At 36.9% G+C, this 26289-nt stretch overlaps 1 protein-coding gene and 1 non-coding gene across 2 annotated transcripts in view; one reads left to right on the top strand and one right to left on the bottom strand.

The window, feature by feature from the left end:
• The window catches only part of PRKCI (protein kinase C iota), a 67434-nt gene that overhangs the window by 23844 nt on the left and 17301 nt on the right, over positions 1-26289 (top strand). The window contains exons 3-9 of the mRNA XM_052639269.1: positions 11636-11725; positions 13214-13264; positions 17930-18015; positions 19389-19529; positions 21857-21911; positions 22916-22974; positions 25987-26163. Of these exons, the coding sequence (XP_052495229.1) occupies positions 11636-11725; positions 13214-13264; positions 17930-18015; positions 19389-19529; positions 21857-21911; positions 22916-22974; positions 25987-26163 (659 nt within the window). The remainder of the gene's footprint in view (positions 1-11635; positions 11726-13213; positions 13265-17929; positions 18016-19388; positions 19530-21856; positions 21912-22915; positions 22975-25986; positions 26164-26289) is intronic.
• On the bottom strand, positions 9447-9553 carry LOC128058660 (U6 spliceosomal RNA). The gene has a single exon (XR_008200509.1). It is a non-coding gene; the product is annotated as a U6 spliceosomal RNA (small nuclear RNA).

Genomic DNA, 26289 nt, shown 5'->3' with positions numbered 1-26289 from the left:
TGATGAATATTTGGATTGTTTGCAGTTTAATTGTCAAAAATTTTGGTGCAGTAAATACCTTTGTGCCTGTATTTTGGGAACACTTGTACTGTATTATCTGTAAAGTCCCTAAAATGAAATGTGTCCTTGATGATAAATTGACCTCCAAAGGGGTAAATATTGTACCCCTTGTTATACTTTCACCAGTGGCATTTGTGAACTTCTTTTCCTCACACCCTGTAAAAGACTATGTGAGGGAAAAAGTTGAAATGTAGTTGATTTGCAAAGAGTGGGAGAAGGTGTTTTTTGGATATAGTTCAATTCACATCCTGTTGGCTTCAATAGGTGAGATGCACGGAAACTAAAATGAGAATAAATGTTCTTTGACACAAAGAGTATGGAGTATTTCTGAATTCTAGATTAAACATCTTGCATTATAAAATCTGATGTATTCACAGAGAGAAAATAGAGTGCCCGAGTTTAACAGAACCACACTGAGTATGGGAAGAAACATATTTCTCTTATGTGATATTTTCCAAACATCTCTAGTCTGGTGTAATTTTAGCTGATATGTTAAGAACTAAAATAGTAAATCATTCTTCATACTTCTTCTTTATCCCTAACACTAGGTACTGATGATGGTAATCATATCAGAAAAAAACCGTGAGTGAAAACTTTTTGACTGAATGTATATTCAGTATAACTTCAGTTATTTAGATAGCAGTATTGCAATTCCAAACCTGAAAATTAAAAAATGAAAATCAATATAAATAAGTAAAAATATTCCAAGTATCTCTGAGCAGACCTTGTTTTGTAACTGGTATTTTTCCATCTGCTTGGAGGACTTCCTGTTTTGGAGAACATTTCTGTATTGGAGGTTTACTGGTAATGAATTCTTTCAGCTTTTCCATACCTTTGTTTCTTGTTTAAAAATTTCTTCATTGAGGTATAATTAAAACAATAAACTGTACGTATTCTAAGCATACTGTTTGATGAATTTTGTCACCATGGAAACCACCATCGGATGCAAGGTAGGGAGCATGTCTGTCATCTCCAAATGTTCCTTGTGCTCTGCGATTCCTCACCTCTACTCCTCCATTCCAGGCAACTAATGATACTAATGATCTGCTTTCTGTTCCTATAGATTAGTTTCCATTTTCTAGGGCGTTATAGGGATAGAATCATACAACATGTGCCCTTTTTTTTGAGAGCAGGTGTCTGGCTTCTTTCACTCAGCATAATTATTGATTCATGTGCTCTATGTGTCAGTAATTCGTTTCTTTTTATTGCCGAGTGGTATTCCAACATGTGGATGTACCACAATTTGTTTTTCTGTTCATCTGTTGATGGACACTGAGGTTTTCTCTAGTTTGGGGCTATTATAAATAATAGTTTATAATAAGCTATTTATAAATAAAAGTGTTGTGGCAGTCACATACAAGTCTTTGAATGGATATATGTTTCCTTTTCTCTTGGGTAAATACTTAAAAGTGGAATGGCTGGATCATATGGTAGTTATATATGCTTTTGTAAAAATAAAATAGGAAAAGAAAAATTTGAAAAGGAGGTGAGGTCAGGTCCTACATTCCAGGCATGTTCTCAGGCAGATGGTTTCTGGAAGGGGGTTTATATGGAAGCTGAGGAAGAGGATGCCTTTAATAAACTGTCTAGCATGGTAGTCCCTGGAAAGTCTTCCTGTGCTCACTGGGGTAGAGGATCCCGTGAGAAGGTAGCTAACTTTAAGAAATCCTGAGCAATTCTCTCAGCTCTGGCCTCTGCCCTAGCTCCATGCTCCAGACATTGTGCCCGGTAAATTCTGGCTGCTACTGGTTATATACCAGGCTGTGGTGCTGCCTGAGAGGCAAAAGGATCAGGCTGGGACCCACCTCAGAGAAACCCCTTGGAGTGGTGGAGTGGAGATGTGTTGAGAGTTGAACAAGAAAGGACATAGGAGCCCAGTAGGGCACCAGGGCTTCCAGACATGCTCTGGTCTCTGGGAGCGTGTGTCCTTGTTGGCATCCCCATCTCCAATGCATTGGCTTCCTTCCCTCTCTAAGAGGCAGCTGCTATCATAGAATATGTTTATAGTCTAAACAGTTTTCTTACTCCTATCCTGCCATCCTCAAGCAACCACTAATCTTTCATTAGTATATATATATGAGACAAAGTATAGTACTTTTATGTACTTTTGTTTTTTAATTTAATTTAATTTTTCTTGACCAGGTTGCACACTTTGAATGATCTTGGTTTCCTGACCAAGCATTGAACCTGGCCCCACCCTCCTAACCCCCCACCCCTGGCAGTGAAAGTGCTGAGCCTTAGCTACTGGACTGCCAGGGAATTCCCTTTATAGGCTTTTAAATTCATATCAGTGGTGTTATTCAGCATGTATTTTGAAACTCTCCTCCCCCTCTTTTTTCCTAGGCCTTATGGCTTGAGGTCTATTCTAGTATATTCCTTTTTTAAAAATTGTGCCAAACTGTATATAATATAAAATTTTACCGTTTGACCTTTTTAAAGTGTACAGTTCAGTGCCATTGCAGAGTGTCATGCAACCGTTCTCACTACTCACTTCCAGAACTTTTTAATCATCGCAAACAAAACCTTTATATCCATCAAGCAATAACTCTCCTCCTCCAGTTCCTGGTAATAACCTCTCTTATACTTCCTCTCTCTATGAATTTGCCTTTCTGTCTCAATAAATTTCTCTATGAATTTGCCTCCAGATCACCTTTGGTTTTGAAAAATAATTTTGCTGGGTAAATTGTAGGTTGATAATTTTTTTTTTTCCACTCAGTACGCTGTTTCATACTGCTTGCATTGTTTCTGATGCAGAATCTGATGTTGTCTTTACCTGTGTTTCTCTGTATGTAATGTGTCTCTTTGACTGCTTTTAAGATCTTTCTCTTTATTGCTGGATGAAGCAGTTTGATAATTATAGGCCTTCGTTTAGTTTTCTCTGTGTTCCTTGTCTTGTATACATTTTGTATAGTTGATCTACTTGGATCCATGGATTTATAGTTGTCATCAAATTTGGAAACATTTTGGCCAGGTTCCTCTTTCAGGGACTCCAGTTACATGTATAGTAGGCTTTTTCAACTTGTGATAAAGCTCACTGATGCTCTTTTTTTTTTCCTTTTTCAGTCTTTTTTTCTGCATTTCATTTTATGTAGTTCTATTGCTGTGTTTTTAAGTTCATCAGTCTTTTCTCCTATGATATCTAATCTGCCACTTATTCCCTCTAAAGCATGTTTCATATCAGACATTGTAGCATTATTTCTAGACATTAAATTTGGGTTTTTTAAAAATATCTTCCATGTATACTTATCATGCTTTGCTTCTGAACCTTTTAGATATAATAACTTTTAATGTCCTTGTCTTCAGGTTCTTTTATTGCTGTCAGTTTGGGGTCACTTCCAATTGATCTTTCTCCTGTTATGGGTCATATTTTACTGCTTCTTCACATGCGTGGTTTTAGTTTATCAGATTCTGGACATTGTGAACTTTTGCCCTGTTGGATGTTGAATATGTTTGTGTTTGTATGAAAGTTTCTCATCTTTGTTCTGGGATGCATTTTAAGTTACTTGGAAATAGCTGATCCTTCATTGCTTGATTTCCAATATCTTGAACCACTTTTTTGTCATTAATTTTGTCTAACTTTTCTTTTGTTTTAGGTGGAGGGTTAAATCCAGTTCTTGTTAGTTTATCTTCTCCAGAAGTGGAAGTTGAGGGTGTGTAGCTTGATAGGATAGTACATACTTCTGAAACCACTGGTTTCTACCTCCCAGAAAAAGGAAGCAAGAAACCAGAAATCTGTTAATATCTGTGACTGGGCCTAATAGTGAAAGCATGACCACCTAAATACCATAGTATTCTTGGAAAATTTTTGCAAGTCTACATTTTAAGCAGTGTAGCCATTTAGAGTAGGGAGTGCCATGACTTTCATAAGTGGCATACAGTGTCTTGAACCCAGTATTCAGAAGCGAGGGGTGAGGGGGAGAGCGGTAGTAACATCTTGGTGGGAAGAGTGAGTGAATCTGTGAATCTATGGCAGGCTCCAAGATTAAGAAAAGTGTGGTGGTGCTATCTCAGGCAAGTATTAAAGGTTGCCAACTTTGGTTTTAGGCTATGCTGGTTCTTCCAGATGTGTGGCACTGAATTCAGCAATATGCTAAAATATCTAATATAGCTAGTGTTATATTCCTGTGTCATGTTCTATACCTCGTGAAGTTACCTCATAAATAATTGAATCTTGCATATTTACCAAACACTTTGAGCTTCCCTGATCTAATTTCTTTGTTTTTATAGGTGAAAAGGAAATGTATATGCACTGAAAAAAGGCCAGGCCTGCTGACTAATACATAGATTTTATTATGCTGAAATTCATTAAATTGAGCTGATCTCACTCTAGGTGTTTGCCTGTTTTAGGATATAAATTTGGACTTTAGTAACTGAGTGGGCCTTGGAAAATAGCTTTCTGTCTCATCTTTGTTTCATGATGGCTATGCATGGAATGTTTTACTTCTGAGTTACATGTCCTGCTTTATCAGGCATTAAGCAGCTGGCCTGAAAAGGTAATACCTGAACCAAATACATTCAATCCAATAAAAACAAAATAGATTTGAGTATACACAGTGTCAGTGATTAACTCTTACTTTCACACTTCCTTGCGGTTATTCAAAAGCATCCATCACTAGGTACATACTGAAAACAGGTACTTGACCTGGCTTAGATTTCAACCAACAGCAAGCAGATACTGGCATAGCAAGAAAACTGTCTAGCAGAAGGGAAAGACTGATTTTTAAAAATATGGTTATTTTACCTTTAAAAATGATTAATTCCACTCATGGCTTTTAATCAAGGTGCATTAATAAAAGCCACACCTATAATGAACTAAGCATTCTATGAGTCACTTTTAATATAAGATCTTTAGTTTTCCCATTGTCCTTGCAATACAGGTAATAGCCCTTGTTTTAACATAGGAGAAAATGAAAGCTCAAAGAAGTAGCTTTGCTGAAATCACGTAAGAGTGACGGGATTTGGAGTCTGGGAGAAAATCTGTGTATGAAGCACAATAGGACATCTCTTTGGGAGATTTTTGATGCTTTTTAAAGGCCTTTCATAAGAACTCAGGCATTTCCTAAGAACATAATTTATTATATATGATTTATCTGTATTATATAGAGATATGTATATCTATATATTTATCTCAGTTCCCTCACCTGGAAAATTAGAAATGAAGCATTAATTATGTTTCAGATTCATTCTGTTTCTACAATTCTTTGACTATTTCATTATTTGGAATTAATTTAGTCAACTGGTTTGTTTTTCATTTTTTTAAAACTGGCTGATTTGTCTACCTGGAAGAATAATTTGCGTACTTACTGAAATGTGACATTTTCTTACTCTCTTTTATGTTGCTTTTCTATTTTTTAAACTTTGACCTGCACTTAAATATGCTTCTGTAGAAGCAGGTTATGTTTTTAAACCTATATTTAAAATGGAATATAATTATACGACTTTCACTTTCATGTGTATGGCAGATTAGGAGAAATTTGAATAACTGAGACAGTGAGTCTGTATAAAAGAATTACTTTAGTTCTTTGAGACAAGTGAACACAAACTTTGCTTTTGGACTGAAATATTAACTTGTTATTGGACTCACTTTTATAAAAATGCTACACTAAATTTTTTTAACAGCTTTAGTGAGAAATAATTTATCATTTAAAATGTACAATTCAGTGTTTTTTCCTGTATTTGTGCAGAAAGTTGTGCAGCCATCACCACAATCAATTTTATAACATTTTCATCACTCAAATAAGAAACTCCACGCTCATGAGCAGTTACTGTCTTCCCCAAGCTCCTTCCCCTAGAGTTCCCAGACCTAGATAACCACTAATCTACTTCTTGTTTCTACAGATTTGCCTAATTTAGACATGATATATAAAGTATCAATACTTTATCCTTTTTTAATGACTGGTTAATAGTTCATTGTTGTATGAATACCACATTTTATTTATCCATTCATCAATTGGTCGACATTTGGGTTATTTCCATTCTTTGGCTATTATGAGTTCAGTTCAGTTCAGTCGCTTAGTCGTGTCTGACTCTTTGTGACCCCATGAATTGCAGCACACCAGGCCTCCCTGTCCATCATCATCTCCCGGAGTTCGCTCAGACTCACGTCCATTGAGTCCGTGATGCCATCCAGCCATCTCATCCTCTGTCGTCCCCTTCTCCTCCTGCCCCCAATCCCTCCCAGCATCAGAGTCTTTTCCAATGAGTCAACTCTTCGCATGAGGTGGCCAAAGTACTGGAGCTTCAGCTTTAGCATCATTCCTTCCAAAGAAATCCCAGGGCTGATCTCCTTCAGAATGGACTGGTTGGATCTCCTTGCAGTCCAGGGGACTCTCAAGAGTCTTCTCCAACACCACGGTTCAAAAGCATCAATTTTTCGGCACTCAGCCTTCTTCACAGTCCAACTCTCACATCCATACATGACCACAGGAAAAACCATAGCCTTGACTAGACGGACCTTAGTCGGCAAAGTAATGTCTCTGCTTTTGAATATACTATCTAGATTGGTCATAACTTTTCTTCCAAGGAGTAAGCGTCTTTTTATTTCATGGCTGCAGTCACGATCTGCAGTGATTTTGGAGCCCCCCAAAATAAAGTCTGACGCTGTTTCTACTGTTTCCCCATCTATTTCCCACAAAGTGATGGGACCGGATGCCATGATCTTCGTTTTCTGAATGTTGAGCTTTAAGCCAACTTTTTCGCTCCCCTCTTTCACTTTCATCAAGAGGCTTTTTAGTTCCTCTTCACTTTCTGTCATAAGGGTGGTGTCATCTGCATATCTGAGGTTATTGATATTTCTCCCGGTAATGTTGCTATTAATATTTGGTTACCACTTTTTGTGTGGACATATGTTTTCATATCTCTTGGATACATATCTAGGAGTGGAATTGCTGTGTCATATGGTAACTGTGTTCAAGTTTTTGAGGAACTATCAAACTATTTTCCAAAGCAGCAGTACCATTCTACATTCCTACTAGCAGGGGATGAGGATTCCAGTTTCTCTGCATCCTCACCAACACAGATGAACCTTGAAAACATTCTAAGCAAAAATATGTAGACATAAAAGACCACATATTTTGTGATTCCACTAATAAGAAATGTCCAGAGAAGGCACAGCTGTAGAGACGGACAGTAATCAATCACTGGTTGCCTAGGTCTGACAGTTGGAGGAGAGGTTGTGGGGTAATGGGGAGTGATTACTATTTAATTGGAAGGGGGTTTTTTTGAGATGGGGTTTCGATTAGTGTTATGATTGGATATTTTATGTTGTCAGTTTTTATGGGTTTATAATGATACTGTGAATACATTAAGAAAATTTTTTCTAGAATTAGAGGGATTTGCTCAGAATGATATGGTGGAGGGGAGTAAGTGAGTGAGTACTGCAGGTGGGACAGGATTTTGTAATACGTTTGAAAATTTCCAAACTAAAAAGTTAAAAGAAGAGTTGGTAAGCCAGGAGAATGGTGTTTTAGAAACCCAGAGACAGAGTTTCTATAACAGTCAGCGGGTAACTTCGTTAGATGGTATACCGAGGTCAATGAGAGTAAGGACAAAACATGCCATTGATTTCCGCAGCTGCTTTAATGACCTTAGATATAGCCGTTTTAGTAGTGTTTGGACTAAAACCTGATAGCAAAATTGGGAGGAATGCTTGGAAGATAGGGACATAGAGAAAGCAGGGTGGGTCACTCTTTATAGTAAGAAAAGTTGTTACTAATAACTCTAAAAGAGTATAAACCTATAATTTAAAAAATATAAAAGTATGAAGTCAAAATTCAAAGACCCTATCCCTCTTCTGCTGCTTCTTGCTCACCACTTCCAGCTTACTTTGCAGTTTCCTCTTGAGACTACATTGTGGCTACAGAATGAATGGCACACTGGGCAGCAGAGAGATATTTGAGAAGGAGGCTCAAACCTGGCTTTGCCTGAGAAGAGCTAGTGGAAGGAAAGAAAAAATAACAGTGAAACTGGGGAGGACTAGTGGAATAACTGCTAGAAAAGATAAAAGGAAGGAGGGATTCAGTGGCCAAGTTGGAGAAAAGAACAGGGGCACTCGTTTCTTTGAGTCAGAAGGAAAGGAGATCACTTCATTTTTCTCTCTCAGGTCGTAGACTGGTCCTTGCTGTGAGTGACTGAGGTTTGAACAGGGTTGATAGCATGTCTTGGTGTAGCCACAGGAATGAGCAAAATAATGGCAGCATGCAGAACCCAGGTCAGGCCCCACCTATATTCAAAATGACTTTTTCATTGAGGAATGCCATGATGCATGGGGATGTGCCATCTCATTAATTTCCAAGGATGATTCAGTTCTTTGGCTGGTTGACTAAGGGAGCTATTTCTTCCTTCCCCTCTCTGTGTGTAAGTTTACTAAACTGTGCATTTACCTTTCACTTTTATTTATTTATTTATTTATAAAATTTTTTATTTTTTTTAATTTTAAAATCTTTAATTCTTACATGCGTTCCCAAACATGAACCCCCCCTCCCACCTCCCTCCCTATAACATCTCTCTGGGTCATCCCCATGCACCAGCCCCAAGCATGCTGTATCATGCGTCAGACATAGACTGGCGATTCGATTCTTACATGATAGTATACATGTTAGAATGCCATTCTCCCAAATCATCCCACCCTCTCCCTCTCCCTCTGAGTCCAAAAGTCCGTTATACACACCTGTGTCTTTTTTGCTGTCTTGCATACAGGGTCGTCATTGCCATCTTTCTAAATTCCATATATATGTGTTAGTATACTGTATTGGTGTTTTTCTTTCTGGCTTACTTCACTCTGTATAATCGGCTCCAGTTTCATCCATCTCATCAGAACTGATTCAAATGAATTCTTTTTAACGGCTGAGTAATACTCCATTGTGTGTATGTACCACAGCTTTCTTATCCATTCATCTGCTGATGGACATCTAGGTTGTTTCCATGTCCTGGCTATTATAAACAGCGCTGTGATGAACATTGGGGTACATGTGTCTCTTTCAATTCTGGTTTCCTCAGTGTGTGTGCCCAGCAGTGGGATTGCTGGGTCATAAGGCAGCTCTATTTGCAATTTTTTAAGGAATCTCCACACTGTTCTCCATAGTGGCTGTACTAGTTTGCATTCCCACCAACAGTGTAGGAGGGTTCCCTTTTCTCCACACCCTCTCCAGCATTTATTGCTTGCAGATTTTTGGATCACAGCCATTCTGACTGGTGTGAAGTGGTACCTCATTGTGGTTTTGATTTGCATTTCTCTAATAATGAGTGATGTTGAGCATCTTTTCATGTGTTTGTTAGCCATCCGTATGTCTTCTTTGGAGAAATGTCTATTTAGTTCTTTGGCCCATTTTTTGATTGGGTCGTTTATTTTTCTGGAATTGGGCTGCATAAGTTGCTTGTATATTTTTAAAAATATGGAACGCTTCACGAATTTGTGTGTCATCCTTGCGCAGGGGCCATGCTAATCTTCTCTGTATCGTTCCAATTTTAGTATATGTGCTGCCGAAGCGAGCACTCCTCTCACTTTTATTAAGACGCTCTTTAGTTCCTCTTCCCTCTCTGCTATAAGGGTGGTTTCATTTGCATATCTGAGGTTATTGATATTACTGTCAGCAATCTTGATTCCAATCTTGTAATTCATTATGCATGATGATCCAGCATTATGCGTGATGTACTCAGCAAGTAAGTTAAATAAGCAGAGTGACCATATGCAGCCTTGATGTACTCCTTTCCCAATCTGGAACTGGTCCTTTGTTCCATGTCTGGTTCTAATTGTTGCTTCTTGACCTGCATACAGATTCCTCAGGAGGCAGGTAAGGTGGTCTTGTATTCCCATCTCTTTAAGAATTTTCCACAGTTTGCTGTGACCCACACAGTCAAAGGCTTTGGAGTAGTCAATAAAGCAGAAGTAGATATTTTTTCTGGAACTCTCTTGCTTTTTTGATGATTCAACAGATGTTGGCGATCTGATCTCTGGTTCTTCTGCCTTTTCTAAATCCAGCTTGAACATCTGGAAGTTCATGGTTCATGTACTGTTGAAGCCTCACTTGCAGAATTTTCAGCATTATTCTGCTAGCATGTAAGATGAGTGCAATTGTGTGGTAGTTTGAACATTCAATGGTATTGCCTTTCTTTGGGATTGGAATGAAAACTGACCTTTTCCAGTCCTGTGGCCACTGCTGAGTTTTCCAAATTGCTGGCATATTGAGTGCAGCACTTTTAACAGCATTATCTTTTAGGATTTGAAATAGCTCAGCTGGAATTCCATCACTTCCACTAGCTTTGTTTGTGGTGATGCTCCCTAAGGCCCACCTGACTTCACATTCCAGGATGTCTGGCTCTAGGTGATTGATAACACCAGTGAAAAAACTTGCTTACAACCCAACATTCAAAAAACAAAGATCATGGCATCCAGTCCCATCACTTCATGGCAAATAGATGGGGAAACAATGGAAACAGTGACAGACTATTTTTTTGGTCTCCAAAATTACTGCAGATGGTAACTGCAGCCATGAAATTAAAAGACGCTTGCTCTTTTGAAGAAAAGCTATGACAAACCTAGACAGTATATTGAAAAGCAGAGACATTACTTTGCTGACCAAAGGTCCATCTAGTCAAACCTATGGTTTTTCCAGTAGTCGTGTATAGATGTGAGAGTTGGACTATAAAGAAAGCTGAGCGCCGAAGAATTGATGCTTTTGAACTGTGATGTTGGGGAGGACTCTTGAGAGTCCCTTGGACCTCAAGGAGATGAAACCAGTCAGTTCTGAAGGATATCAGTCCTGAATATTCACTGGAAGGACTGATGCTGAAGCTGAAACTCCAATACTTTGGCCACCTTATGTGAAGAACTGACTCATTGGAAAAAACCAATGCTGGAAAAGATTGAAGGCAGGAGGAGAAGGGGAGGAGAAGGGGATGACAGAGGATGAGATGGTTGGATGGCATCATCAACTCAATGGACATGAGTCTGAGCGAGCTCTGGGCGTTGGTGAAGGACAGGGAAGCCTGGCGTGCTGCAGTCCATGGGATCACAAAGAGTCGGACACAACTGAGCGACTGAACTGAACAGACATTTAAAAGCAATCAAGCAGGAGCGCTCTTCAGTCCAGAATACTTTAGTAGTTGTTCTTCTTTCTGTGAGCCTCTTGAGAAGGCTGTCTAGTGAACAATAAATTTGACAAAATGATGAGAGACCTCATGTGTTGATAAAATCATTTTCACTTCCTCTTTTAAAGAAACAAGTAAATTATCCCTGGCCATTAATCATATTGCAGTGACAATCTAAAATGTGGTCAGGGTAGATTTGATTTGCTATATTTTGAATATAAACATTGTTAAGAATTAAATGGTTATATATATATGAAGTTTGTATCTATGAGCCTCATTTAATATTTTGTAGAAATAGGAATGGAAGTTACATTACCTGCCTCAGAGAACAGAATTGTCTAAATAAATATCTAAACAGTTGTCCTTGTTAAATATTTCTCTGTGTGTATGTAATTGTTTCTCAAGATTTTATATAGTAGAAATTATTTACTAATCACATTTAGAGGATTTAAAATATGAGCTTTACTTTTCCTTTTATATTTTGTAGGAGACCCATGTACAGTATCATCTCAGTTGGAGTTAGAAGAAGCCTTTAGGCTTTATGAGCTAAACAAGGATTCTGAACTGTTGATTCATGGTAAGAAGTAGTCATTTCTTACTCTTCGTGTAATCTTGGGAAATTTCTTATTTATGTATGCCTTCCTGGATATTAAACTGATCATATCAGTGTTTCGCAGCAAAGTTTTAGCATACAATTTAAGAATTGAGTGCCCAGCAGAACCTGTCATCTTCTTGCAGTTCTGTAATATATTCAATAATGATTTCTAGAAGTAAGATATCTTAAATGTTCTTTCTTTTGTTTATGGGTTAACCATGAAACTGTTTACATAGTTATCATAAACTTTAATGTGTTATACGTTAACAAGCCTCAGAGGTGGGCAGTGGTATAGAGAGACTGAACCTCAGCCATCACATAACTGGTACACTGTAGACCTGGGTTGTATATCCAGATAGTTTCATCCCAAACCTGTTCTTTTCATTCTGCCATCCTGCCCCTCAATTTTTTTATGTCATGTAGAACCCAGTTAATATGATTAATATAATTGTAATACATTAGTAGTATTTCATGTAACATTTTTGGGAGCCTTAGGAGACCAAACCTAGGAAACTCTTTAAAACTGGAAACAAAAACACATCTCCCTTCAGTGTAGTGACTCATTTCATTACTTTGTTGTTATTCCTTTGTACTTTCCTTTACAGTGTGTTTTCTTAAAAAACAATCGTTTGATTTTTGTCTCCCTTAGGAATTTGACATAGTGACTCCCAAAGGTTTTATACTCTAATTTATTGAGATCCTGGAAGAACTTTCGAAGTCATTCTTTGGTCGTCTCTTTCTAGAATAAAACTACAGTGGATGTTTACAGATACTATGGCTCCATAGTCTTGAACGGTTTAAGTGTTGTTGCTTTTCATGCTGTGTCACAGATCTGTTTTCAGAAGTTAGCTTATATTTCAACTTTTAAAAACATTTCAGGAGCTGTGCTTCCCATACTCTGTGCTCTGAACCATGTCCTTTTTGTGCATCACAAAGAGTTGACTAACTGTTCATTAATGTGCTGTTTCATTATATAATCCTTATAAGAATGTTTTGAATTAGCATGTTTATGAATGTGTAGTTCCTTAGACAAAGCTTATGTTTTCGTATTTGGATATGGTTTTCAATGAAGTTTGGTATATATATCTTTTATAAACTATGGTTTTTATAAACCATCTTTTATAAACTATGTTTATATTTGAATACATCTTGTAATTTTAATTCTTCACCCTAGAAGATTTGTCACTACAATAAAGATTTAAGGAAATAGTTAATGATTTCTCTTATGACAAAAAAGTTAGTTGGTGCTGTAATAGGGACAGGAATGAGTAATTTGAGTTTCTAATGTCCATTGTTTATGGATGTCGCTTTCATAAGAACTTCTTTCATTATAGCCTTGGTAAAATGGATCCCTTCCAAAAATCATACTGACCATATTTCAATCAGCTTATATGATTTTTTAATTTAAAATTCTGTATAATTTATGTGTTTTTAAACATGCTGTATTAATTTTAATTTCTTGTCTTTCAGTATTCCCTTGTGTACCAGAACGTCCTGGAATGCCCTGTCCAGGGGAAGATAGTAAGTGTTTATCTATATCATACCTTTGAGTAGAGTTATTTATGATAAAATGGCACAAGTGAAATGAAATCAGAACTAGAACTTTTAATTCATTTCTTTTCTTTTCCGTTCTTAAGTCTAATTGAGAATATATTAGCATACTGCCTAAATTCTCTACTTTTGCTAAATCAAAATCAGGCAGTTAAAAAAAAAGCAGCTTTTTATTACAGCTTACTGATAATTGTCTATTGTGCATTTGAAAGGAAAACTAGGTTCATTATAAGTCATTTCTTATTTTTTAATTTTGGAAATTTTCAAACCTTCAGTTCAGTTCAGTTCAGTTGCTCAATCGTGTCTGACTCTTTGCGACCCCATGAGTCGCAGCACGCCAGGCCTCCCTGTCCATCACCAACTTCCCAGAGTTTACTCAGACTCAACGTCCATCCAGTCAGTGATGCCATCTAGCCGTCTCATCCCCTGTCGTCCCCTTCTCCTCCTGCCCCCAATCCCTCCCAGCATCAGAGTCTTTTCCAATGAGTCAACTCTTTCCACGAGGTGGCCAAAGTACTGGAGTTTCAGCTTCAGCATCAGTCCTTCCAAAGAAATCCCAGGGCTGATCTCCTTCAGAATGGACTGGTTGGATCTCCTTGCAGTCCAAGGGACTCTCAAGAGTCTTCTCCAACACCACAGTTCAAAAGCATCAATTCTTCGGCGCTCAGCCTTCTTCACAGTCCAACTCTTACATCCATGCATGAGTACTGGAAAAACCATAACCTTGACCAGACGGACCTTTGTTGGCAAAGTCATGTCTCTGCTTTTGAATATGCTGTCTAGGTTGGTTATAACTTTCCTTCCAAGGAGTAAGTGTCTTTTAATTTCATGGCTGCAGTCACCATCTGCAGTGATTTTGGAGCCCCTCAAAATAAAGTCTGACACTGTTTCCCCATCTGTTCGCCATGAAGTGATGGGACCAGATGCCATGATCTTAGTTTTCTAAATGTTGAGGTTTAAGCCAACCTTTTCACTCTCGTCTTTCACTTTCATTAAGAGGCTTTTCAGCTCCTCTTTACTTTCTGCCATAAGGGTGGTGTCATCTGCATATCTGAGGTTATTAATATATCAAACCTTAGGAAGAGTTCAAAAAACATAGAAACATTGAAAACAAAGATACCCATATATCCTTTATGTAGATTCACCAGTTATTAACATTTTCTATGTTTGCTTTATCTCTGTATCTGTGCACACATATACATACATGTATATACACAACAAACACTTATTTTTATTTTTTTTGCTGTGTCATTTTAGAGTAGGTAGTTGACATGACGCTTTACCTCTAAATACTTTATCATGAATCCTTAGGGACCGTTATGGGACTTTCTTTTGAATGTCTAATCCACTGGTTAACATTAATGAGATGAGCTGAAAGAGTCAGACAACTCTTCAGTCTGATGGAATTTGAAAATGCAAACTTACATATCAGTTCAGTTCAGTCGCTCAGTCGTGTCCGACTCTTTGTGTCCCCATGAACCGCAGCACACCAGGCCTCCCTGTCCATCACCAACTCCCGGAGTTTACCCTAACTCATGTCCATTGAGTCAGTGATGCCATCCAACCATCTCATCCTCTGTCGTCCTTTTCTCCTCCTGCCTTCAATCTTTCCCAACATCAGGGTCTTTTCAAATGAGTCAGCTCTTTGCATCAGGTGGCCAAAGTGTTGGAGTTTCAGCTTCAACATCAGTCCTTCCAATGAATACCCAGGAGCGATTTCCCTTAGGATGGACTGGTTGGATCTCCTTGCAGTCCAAGGAACTGTCAAGAGTCTTCTCCAACACCACAGTTCAAAAGCATCAATTCTTTGGCGCTCAGCTTTCTTTATAGTCCAACTCTCACATCCATACATGACCACTGGAAAAACCATAACCTTGACTATACGGACCTTTGTTGGCAAGGTCTCTGCTTTTAAATATGCTGTCTAGTTTCGTCATAACTTTCCTTCCAAGCAATAAGTAGCTTTTAATTTCATGGCTGCAAGCATCATCTGCAGTGATTTTAATCACATTATTACTTTTGATATATGATATAATTTATAGATTATAGATATTAAGGAACTCATTTTTATTTGTGGTTTCTGCACATATCCATGACTTTAGAAGGAATAGTGGTAAATATTTTGTTTTCTATTAAGTGAAATAGCTCTAAACTTTTAATTCTGTAACTCTTCATGCAACTTGGTAAAAAGGAAAAATTAAAGAACTAGGTGTTTATAGAGTTGGGGCTGTGTACTTTATAGACTGGAGAAGGAAATGGCAACCCACTCCAGTATTCTTGCCTGGAAAACCCCATGGACAGAAGAGCCTGGTGGGCTACAGTCCATGGGGTCGCAAAGAATCTCACATGACTTAGTAACTGAACGACAGTAACAACTTAACAGGAAGGTGGGGAAATATAAGGAGTAGGTAGGGCTCTGAAGAAATAGTGAAACATTTAGGTTTGGATTCAGCTAGGAGTATTTCACTGGATTTCCAGTGGCAGATGGGTTACAGCCAGCGTGGGCTGCCTTCACAGAGGTGTTGGAAAAGCAGCTCTCCTCTCTTTGTCCGGGTGAGAGTTTTGAAAGTCTTGTCATTTGCTTGCACAACCCCATGTCCAAATCTATTATGAGTCTGTAGTACACTTCCCAGATAAAATGTCATTTCCTAACTTTTCACTGTATTTCATGCTCACATTACCACTTTAAAATTCGCTGGTGGAGATTTTGATATCCTCCTCCTTGGTGTAATTAATATTACTAAACTAGAGCATGAAGGAAAATTGATAACTGTTAAGGTGATCTCCTGGCTGTTTTAATTCCTAGACAACATTAGCATGTTTAAATCTGAGATATATCAAGTTGTAGTTGATGAAAGTTTCTTAAATAAGATACTCTTAGTTTAAGATAGTAACAAACTTTCTGCTTTGGTTATTCCTAACAAAAATAATTAAAAATAAAAGCATACATATTTGAGGTTCTGTATTAGGGTTTCCCTGGTGGCTCAAATGTTAAGAATCTGCTTGGAATGTGGGAGGCCCAGGTTTGATCCCTGGGTTGGGAAGATCTACTGGAGAAGGAAATGGCAACCCACTCCAGTATTCTTGCCTGGTGAATTCCATGGACAAAGGAGCCTGGCAGGCTACAGTCCTTGGGGTCCCAAAGAGTTGGACATGACTAAGCATGACTAACACACACACATATTAGTGGCTCAGAGGTGAAGAATTTGCCTGCCAGTACAGGAGACACAGGAGGTACGGGTTCAGTCCCTGGGTGGGGAAGATCCCCTGGAGGAGGATATGGCAACCCATCCAGTATTCTTGGCTGGAAAGTCCCACAGACAGAAGAGCCTGGTGGACAGCACACACATGCTTCTCAGGATTTCTGTTTCAGAGCATTTTACCTGTTTTATTCTATATTAATTTTAAATAATAGATCCAGTGCTATATTTGCTTTAAAATGAGTTTAGAAAGCTAATGGACTCTCCACAGTATTTCTATTACTGTGAAATGACTAAATAGGAAGTATATGTAATAGTGATTGATTTAACCAAAACTACACTGGTAGAGTTGATTTGATCTCACGGAAATTCTTACGTTTGTTTAGGAAAAGTATTTAGAGTATATAAAAATATAAAAGCCATTGAATGAAAGATTGTTGTGGAAGAGAATATTCTTGGGGTTACAAAATGTTCGTTATACAGTACTGTACTTTTAAAATGAAGAAAACTAGCCATCACAGTCTTTAACAGAGTGATTGAATACCTAGTAGGAGTCAACAATCTCACATTTGTAAATTTCTTGATGTGATGTAGTAAGAAATACACATCGCCTATGTGTTATTTTTGCCAAAAGTATTTAATATCTGGGAAGTGTTACAAATCTGTATTCAATTTAAGTCTAGTTAGGAAACAGACAAATCCAGAGTGTAGGACTTAAGATAAAACAGCTGCCTAAACTTTTTCAACATCATGAAAAACAAACAATGAATGAGACGGAGTGATTGGTTTAGCATATGTTAAAGAGACAGAAAAGATATAGTAACGAAATGCAATGCCTAAATCTTGACTGGATCCTGGAGAGAAAAAGAAAACTGAAAGATACTTTTCAGGCAAATGGGAAATTTGCATATGAACTATATATTAGATGTTATTGAATTAATGTTAACTTTCTAAGACACCGTATTGTGGTCAAATGGAATTAGGGGGAGTGTCTTTAATCTCAGGCAATGGATACTTGGATATTTAAAGGTGAACTGTTTCGATGTCTGCAATTTATTTTTAAATGATTCAGAAAAAAAGTGTAGGTGTAAATAGAGAAGAAAGCAAATGTGGCAAAGTGATTGTAACTGATAAATGTAGTTGAAAGATGAAGGCATTTATTGTTCTATTCTTTCAACTTCTCTGTGGGCTTACAATTTTTTCAAAATTAAAAGGGAAAAAATAACAAAAAAGCAGTTATAGTTTTTCAAATATTTATACTCCATGGGCTTTATTTTCATCTGATCTCTTGATGAATCTATTTTATTTTTTCACTTCCAGGTTTTTAATCAATATATTTTTTTGTAGTGAATATCATAAAAAAATCAAAGGCTTTATTATAAAATGACTTATAATCACACTTGCTCTTTTTAAAAAACTTTTAATCTCTGTTTAGAATCCATTTACCGACGAGGGGCACGCCGCTGGAGAAAGCTTTATTGTGCAAATGGACACACTTTTCAAGCCAAGCGTTTCAACAGGGTAAACCTTAGTTTGCTGAATGTTGATCATTTGAGAAATCTGTTTTTTTCCTCTCTACTGTTACTCCCTTCTAAAGGAGTAAGTAAAGAGTTAGTTGCTCAGTCACGTCCGATTCTTTGCAACTCCATGGACTGTAGCCTGCCAGGCTCCTCTGTCCATGGAATTCTCCAGGCAAGAATACTGGAGTGGGTTGCCATTCCCTTCTCCAGGGGATCTTCCCACCCCAGGAATCGAACCTGAGTCTCCTGCACTGCAGGCAGATTCTTTACTGTCTGAGTCACCAGTCGGGTGACCTGTAATTCCCAGTTTGCCTGGTGTAGTACATTTGCTATCTTGAAGTAGTTTTTAATAGCATCTCGTGACTCTTAAAAATGTTCCAGATTGAATGATTAGTTATATGATTACCATAGCTGTAAGAAAACTGGATATTTTGAATATAACTCAAGACAGCTAAAAAATAAGCAAGGTTTAGTTTGCAAACCGTTTACTATTGTTTTTTTTTCTTTAGTTTTCTCTGTTTTATAAAATGATCATCGCAGACACTTAACCTAGTTTTTACTATGTACCAGGCATTCTTCTGAATGCTTGACATGTACTGCTCCACTCAGCTTAAGGGATCTTAAGTTCTGCAACCAGGGAGCAAACCCATGTCCCCTGCAGTGGAAGCACAGAGTCTTAACCACTGGACCCCCAGGGGAGTCCCTATTTTCCATTTTAGAGATGAAGAAACCGAGGTGCAAAATAGTCAAATAACTTGCCCAAGATAACCAGCTAGTAAGTGACAGAGCCAAGGTTTGAAAGCAGCCTCTCTCCAGAAGTGCATGTTTTTACGTACTCTTGACAACTACAAATATATGGATTCCATTTCCATTCTAACTGTGCTGAGTTCTCAGTTCATTAATGTAATAGAAGCCACCACCTGAGGTTCCCAAATTCCAATTGCCGGTCGCAGAGATATTTAAAAAGTTTTGAAGTGAAACATCACTTTAGGTGTTGCTGCATAAGACATGTTTGACCTCTGAACAGTCTGGAAGGTTTGTGTTTGCTTGAGAGTCCTTGTACAGGTTTTCTGCCTTGTTTTTCAAGTTTAATTCACTTTTCCTATTTTCATTACTCTGAACTTAATTATACGAAGACTGAAAATCCATGGACTTAGGAAACGTCATGGTTACAAATTTCACTGTCTCTTTAAAGCAAGCTCTGTTTTCTGTTTATTTCCTGTGACCATCATGGCTTTAAGTTGTGTATGATGAAGGAATTTGAGTTAGAGAAGAAAACTACTTATTTCACTGTTCTATGAGCAAACCCTTGGGAAAGTTTATGATGTGCTTTTTGTTAATTAAAAAAAAATATTGTTGAATTAATCTCTCCAGCGTGCGCACTGTGCCATCTGCACTGACCGAATTTGGGGACTTGGACGTCAAGGATATAAATGTATCAACTGCAAGCTCCTGGTTCATAAGAAGTGCCACAAACTCGTCACAATTGAATGTGGGCGGCATTCTTTGCCACCGGTAAGACACCATTGTCTGATTTTTCTTTAATAGAGCATTTTTTATAACTCTGCTAGAACCTAAGACTAAAACGGAAATGTTAAGGAATCAAAGCTCAACAGTGTTGTTACAGAATGTGACTAGGAACACTTTAGGAGTCCAGTTAACATATTGTGAATTTGGAATTAGATTACTACAAATTTGTTTTTAGGATATGGTTAGCTTCTTTGTTTGACCTGCTGTAAAATCCTTTGGTCTAAATTAGAAAAATGTAAGGAGAATTCTTTAAAAGCTATATTTCTCTTCTTTTAGCTACTCTTCAGTCTAAGCTCCCATTATTGTAGCAACTGTACTAAGCAGGAATCAGGTGAGAAGAGTCACAGGCTTCCTGTTTGCTATGTGAAGTGTGAGATAATGGGGAAGCTTTTGCACTTAAAATTTTTATTTGTCACTTTCTATTTTAAATATGAAATTAAAACGTGTTCATCATAGGAAAAAAGAGAATAAAGATGAATAAAAAATTAAATAAATATCCTCCATTAAATATACTATGTAAAGATAATGGTCATTTGGTGCATATTCTTCCAGAGCTATGCAAATTTATATGCATAAAGATTTAAAATCCTTCTATATTAAAAAATTTGTAAACATATATAAGACCTGATGGAGCAGTATAATGAACTTTCATATACCAGTTATCTAGCTCCAACAGGTACCACCTGACAACCAATCTCTGCCCCTACCCATTTAGCCTGCCCTCATCCTGTAGTATTTTGAAACAAATTCCTCTTTTTGCTCTGCGTGTGCACTCACTGGACTACTGGATTCTTCAGCCTGGATCCACCAGGGGGTTGTGAGGGGGCAGTGAAGTTGTCAAATATCCATCCAGCCAATGTTCAAAATTTTGGTTGTCACATAAATGTTGTAATTTTGTTTTCATAATTTTCATTATGAATCAGGATCTAAATTAAATTCATATTTACAATTAACTGATACATCTAAAATATTTTTAAATTTACTGATTCTTCCCTCTCTCTCTCTTTCCCTTACAATTTAATTGTAGAAGAAATTGTCTTATCATTTAAAGTGTTTCAGAATCTTTCTCTTGCTTCTTCATGGTTATGTTTAAAATGTTCTCCTGTCCTCTTTATTTTCTGTGTGTTACAGTTGAATGTAAGAGGTTTGATTAGATTCTGATTTTGGGGTTTTTTGTGAGTTGTTTTGAGATTACTTCATAGAAGGTGGTGTGTTTATCCATCAAAAAGCACATAATGTTTTTATGTCTTGTTCTTTTACATACTTTTTAACAAAAATAAGACTTTGTGTTTACTGTTTTCTAACCCATATTTCTTGCTGAACAATATATTTTGTTCATCTTTCTGTACCTATATATTCATCATTTTTAAGCACATTTTTTTGTGTCTTTACCATAATTTATTTAACCAGTTCCCCATGATTGAACATTTGAATTGTTTTCTAAATTTTCCTGTAAGGAAAATCATAGTGAAATTCCTGGTAGATAAATCTTATTATTTCCTTAAGGCTGCAGAAGTAGAATTACTGGATTAAAAGATGAGCATTTTAAAAAAGATCTGCATTTGTCTTTCTAAGTTATCTTTTAAACAGGGGTCCCCAGGCTCCTAATGCCTGATCTAATGCCTGATGGTCTGAGGTGGAGCTGATGTAATATTAATAGAAATAAAGTGCACAATAAATGTAATGAGCTTGAATCATCCCAAAACCCTCACACACTGGGTCTGTGAAAAAATTGTATTCCACAAAATCAGTCCCTGGTGCCAAAAAGGTTGGGGACCACTGTTTTAGAATGATTATAACATATTTATTCTTAGTACCTACTCTGGACATTGTGAAAGTAGGTTTTCACTGGTAGCTCATTGGTAGTAGCATTATTTAGCTAGTTCATATAAGTTTACAAATGGCTTTATGGTTAGAGAGGTTGAAAGCCAATCTTAACAAGCAGCAGAAAGCCAGAAATTGTGAAAAAAATTTATCCAGATTACTGATATATTCTTAAGTATTCTTAGTCAATGGAATGACTTGTATGAGTTCATAAATGCAGAAGGATTTAAAAGGGACTGAAATTAATTTTGTTTTTTTCTGCAATCTGTAAAATGTGACATCACCTCATTCACAGGAATGTTGTATTGTTTCATGTAACACAATTAAAAATAAATTGTATATAGTAATATAATCCTTACTAAGTTACATTTCAAATTTAAATTTTAATATGCTATGTCTCATCAAAATGACATTGTTCCTGGATTTATGGAAGTATTGATATTTAAAAAGAGTCCACTAAGTTACTGTGTCTTTGGAAATGATTGTAGGAACCAATGATGCCCATGGACCAGTCATCCATGCACTCAGACCATGCACAGACAGGTAAGAATGACAGTGGCACAAACTGTTGCTCATTAGCAAAGTGTCACCTAAAGACTTCTTTATGTGACTCTTTCCCCTAAATGTAAAGACATTTAGATTCTTCCCAAATAAAAGCTAAGTAACCATATTTTGGGGATTTAACATCAATCACAGTATTTAACATATATGTTTGGCATTTTAAAAAGACAGCTATGTAAACTATAACAAATGACTGTTTTCTTTAATTCTGATAAAATTCTTTGAGACCTCTTCATATACCAAATCTATTTTTTTTCCAATAATGAAGACATATTGATTTTGTGGACTGTTGACTCTATTCAAGTGATATTTTAAAATAAAACTCTATTATGAGATGAAGAAATGATGTAAAAGATACAGAGATGCTGTATAGAAAATTCAAAAAAGATCGTGTGAGTTCAAATGTCTAGTAGATACAAAACCTTTAGTATGTCTCTGAGAAATTTGGAGAGCAATTACATGGGACATGGCAGCCTGATGTGGGGTGAATCAAGAAAAAGGGACTTTTTCTAGAAGGGCAGAATGTGGCATCTTCTTCATGGAAGAAGCTAGTTGTATGAAATGTAGGCTTTTTGGCCCCAGCTGCTTTAAGGAATAGAAACCTAGAGTCCAATCTAGTCTAAACTAGAGACCCTCCATCTCCTATGTCTCAGTCATATTAATATAATTAAATAGGGTTTAGAGGGTTACCTTTTTAGAAGGAATTTGTAAAGAAGAAAAATATATTTTAAAATAGCAAAAGTGTTTGTTAAAATCAGTAGTGGCTATTGATTGGTTCGTTCTCTTTACCCTCATTAGAGATTAGAATTTAACTGATATTTATGTATAATTTGTTATTAATAGGACAGATATTCAGTTTTAAATGATGAACAATTATTGAAAAATAAAAAGTAAGAAAAATTAAATGAAAAAATTTTGATTAACTTAGTTAATGTGTACTGTGTTTTTCTTTTTTTTTTTTTAAATGTTTGGGATTGGGTTTTTAGTAATTCCATATAATCCTTCAAGCCATGAGAGTTTGGACCAAGTTGGTGAAGAAAAGGAGGTAAGATAATTAAAGTCTTATGGTATATTATGTCATCAGCTTTTTAATAACACGTGACACTTTAAAAACATGACAGATTGACTTGCTTAAATTTTAGGTCATACTAGAAAAATACAGGGATGATTTTTAATGATTTTAGAGTTTTATTCTGATTTACTTTGTTAATTAAATTACTAAAATCATTTAAATTAAATAGTCTGGTGTGGTGGGATAACTTATTTTCATTTTAAGGTAGCATAATCTAAAAATTATAATATACTTAAGAATGGTGTTTCAAAATACTTGGTAGTATTGTTTAAAATCTCGATCCTTCCATTTTATGGACTAATGGTTTATTTGAAGTATAAATAATTAAACATCTTAACTGCCCATCTTTTTTCTGACGGTTAAACAGTTTATCAGTTTTTTAAACAGTTTAATTTAAATTTTTGAATTAAAATGATAACCAATTTTTTTTAATAACCAATTTTTTTTAAAAAGCTTACGGTAAGATTTAGCATGCCTCACACGTTTCACTCCCACTTTGACTTCTGAGAAACAACCTGTTTAAATCTTTTCTAGTTGTGTCCACAGTGTGTTTATCCCTTTCTTTTTCAGGTTTTTCAACTTTATATACTTCTGGCCACGAAAGGTTTAAACTAGTATACTGGGTTGTGCTGTGCTAAGTCGCATCAGTTGTGTCCGACTCTTTGCGACCCTACGAACTGTAGCCCACCTGGCTCCTCTGTCCTTGAGAGTCTCCAGGCAAGAATACTGGAGTGGGGTGCCATGCCCTCCAGGGGATCTTCCCCACCCAGGGATCAAACCCATGTCTTACACCTCCTGCATTGGCAGGCGGGTTCCTTACCACTAGCAAGCTAGAATACTGCCTCCTTCTTTTCTCTTTCCATTGTTTGATAAGTGTATTATGTTTTACTCTGGGTTACCTTTTTATTATGGAAAATGTCAAGTATCAGTAAAAGTAAACAGAATACTATAACAACCCCCTGTGTCCATTACCCAGTTAAAACAATTGCCTGTACATGTTTTGTCTACCAGCTACTCTCACCCCCTTTGGCTTAGATGGTAAAGAATCTGCCTGAAAGGCAGGAGACCCATGTTCAATCCTGGGTCAGAAGATCCCCTGAAGAAGGGAATGGCAACCCACTCCAGTATTCTTGGGCTTCTCTGGTGGCTCAGACAGTAAAGAATCTGCCTGCAACGTGGGAAACCTGGGTTTGATCCCTGGGTTGGAAAGATCCCCTGGAGAAGGAAATGGCTACCCACTCCAGTATTCTGGCCTGGAGAATTTCATGGACAGAGGCGTCTGGCAGGCTGTAGTCCATGGGGTCAAAAAGAGTCGGACACGACTAAGCGACTTTCACTTCCCTCACTCCTGCACTGTTTTGAAGCACATCTGTTGGTTACCTATTTAGTCTCCTATCTCAGTGTCTTGTATCTCTTTTAGTTTGTTTGACATTCTTTTGCTGTTTTATTACTGGTTGTTCTAGGGATTGCATCTTACACCCTTAACTTACTTAAGTTCAATATAGATTATTAGTAATATGTTTACCATTTTCCAGGATATGCAAGGACCTTAGGGCACTTTAAATTCACTCATGCTCACTTCTTGCCTTTAGTGCCTTTTCTGTCCTATTTTAAAATTTTGCATGTCTGTGTTAGTGTTTTTGAACAGTCAGTCCTTACTTTAGTTTATCCACATCTTATTCTTTTTGTTCTGTGTCCTTCCTGTGTGTCTGCTTCCGTATGAGATCATCTTTCTTCCTGAAAAACTCAGTGTTTCCTTTAGTGAGAACAACTAGTGATGGATTTCTTTATTTTTTGTTTTTTTGAAAATGTGTTTATTTCACTTTCATTTTGAAGGGTATTTTTACAGGCTTTAGGATTGTAGAACATCGGGAGTGAGGGGGGTTTAGGCCCTTTAAAAGGTGACATTCCACTGTTTTCTGGCTTCTGTCATTTCATTCAGACTTATTATTGTTTATGTGAAGAAACTGTTACCTTCACTCCATTTGATTCTTTTATGGTTTCCTATTAACCATACTTAGTCTATACATTGTTTTATCTTTTTTACCATTTTCTGCATTCTTAATCTGCCCTAATCTGGTTTTTTTCACTCCTTTTTATTTATCCTTGTTTCCCAAGTCAGATTATTATTTCTACATTTTCTTTTGAATCATCATTCTCCTTCAGTTCTCATAATACCCCCCCCACCCCTGCATTGGTGCTTACTAGTTTATCTTTCTGAAAGTTGCTCCTTGCTTTTGTTTATACACTTCACTTCAGAGAATTCACACTTAATTCTCATGGGTACATCTGTTGGTTGTATGCTGACAATTTTGCAGGCATCTAATAAAAGATTATCTTTAGTCTTCTTTGTGAAGAATCAGAAGCCTGAGTTTCTGGTTCTGAATGAATTACAGGGCTGTCATTCCAAAGGAGCCTTGATATTGTGTAAATAAGAATGTTTTACATTAGCTGAGCTGCCTCATGCTTGCTTTCTGCGTATAGTTTTAACTCAGCTTTCATACATTAAGCTCCTAGCTGACTCATCTTGATGTCTCACTTGTAACTTCTAACTTCAGTGTGAAAAACTGAGCTCATTATCTCATCAACTCTGCCAATCTTATCCTGTGTGCACACTTTCTTTTTCTATCAGTGATGTCTCCAATCTCCTGGTCACCAAAGTTAGTGTCTTTTTTTTTTTTTTATGCTTCTATCTTCATTGCCTCCATACCCCAAAGTTATCAGATTCTTTTAAAGACATCTTTTAAAGTTTCTCAGGTTTCAGCTTCTTCTCCATTCCAAACACCACCCCTCTGACCTCAACTCATGAATTTATCCTATCTATTAAGTAGTGCGATTGTATCATTTGGGTTGATACAAGAAAATAATTAATAATTTAAATCAGAAAATATTTACAAATCTTACAGGTGTATCTAGGTGTTAGAAGTATATTGTGTTATGCAAAATACTTCAGGTATAGCTCTTTGATATAAATGTTCTCAACAGGCAATGAACACCAGGGAAAGCGGCAAAGCTTCTTCCAGTTTAGGTCTTCAGGATTTTGATTTGCTCCGAGTAATAGGAAGAGGAAGTTATGCTAAAGTACTGTTGGTGCGATTAAAAAAAACAGATCGTATTTATGCAATGAAAGTTGTGAAAAAAGAGCTTGTCAATGATGATGAGGTGAGCACAACGATGTTTTATTGCCTCTAAACTATTACATTGGCTTAAGTGTATGATATCAGAAAAAATGTCAGTGTTTGTGCCTTACTGTTTTAGTGTGCTTTTCTAAATACATGCTTTAGACTG

This window comes from Budorcas taxicolor, chromosome 1 (genome assembly GCF_023091745.1).
Source record: "Budorcas taxicolor isolate Tak-1 chromosome 1, Takin1.1, whole genome shotgun sequence".
NCBI lineage: Eukaryota > Metazoa > Chordata > Mammalia > Artiodactyla > Bovidae > Budorcas > Budorcas taxicolor.
This window is presented reverse-complemented; position numbering and strand designations above follow the sequence as displayed.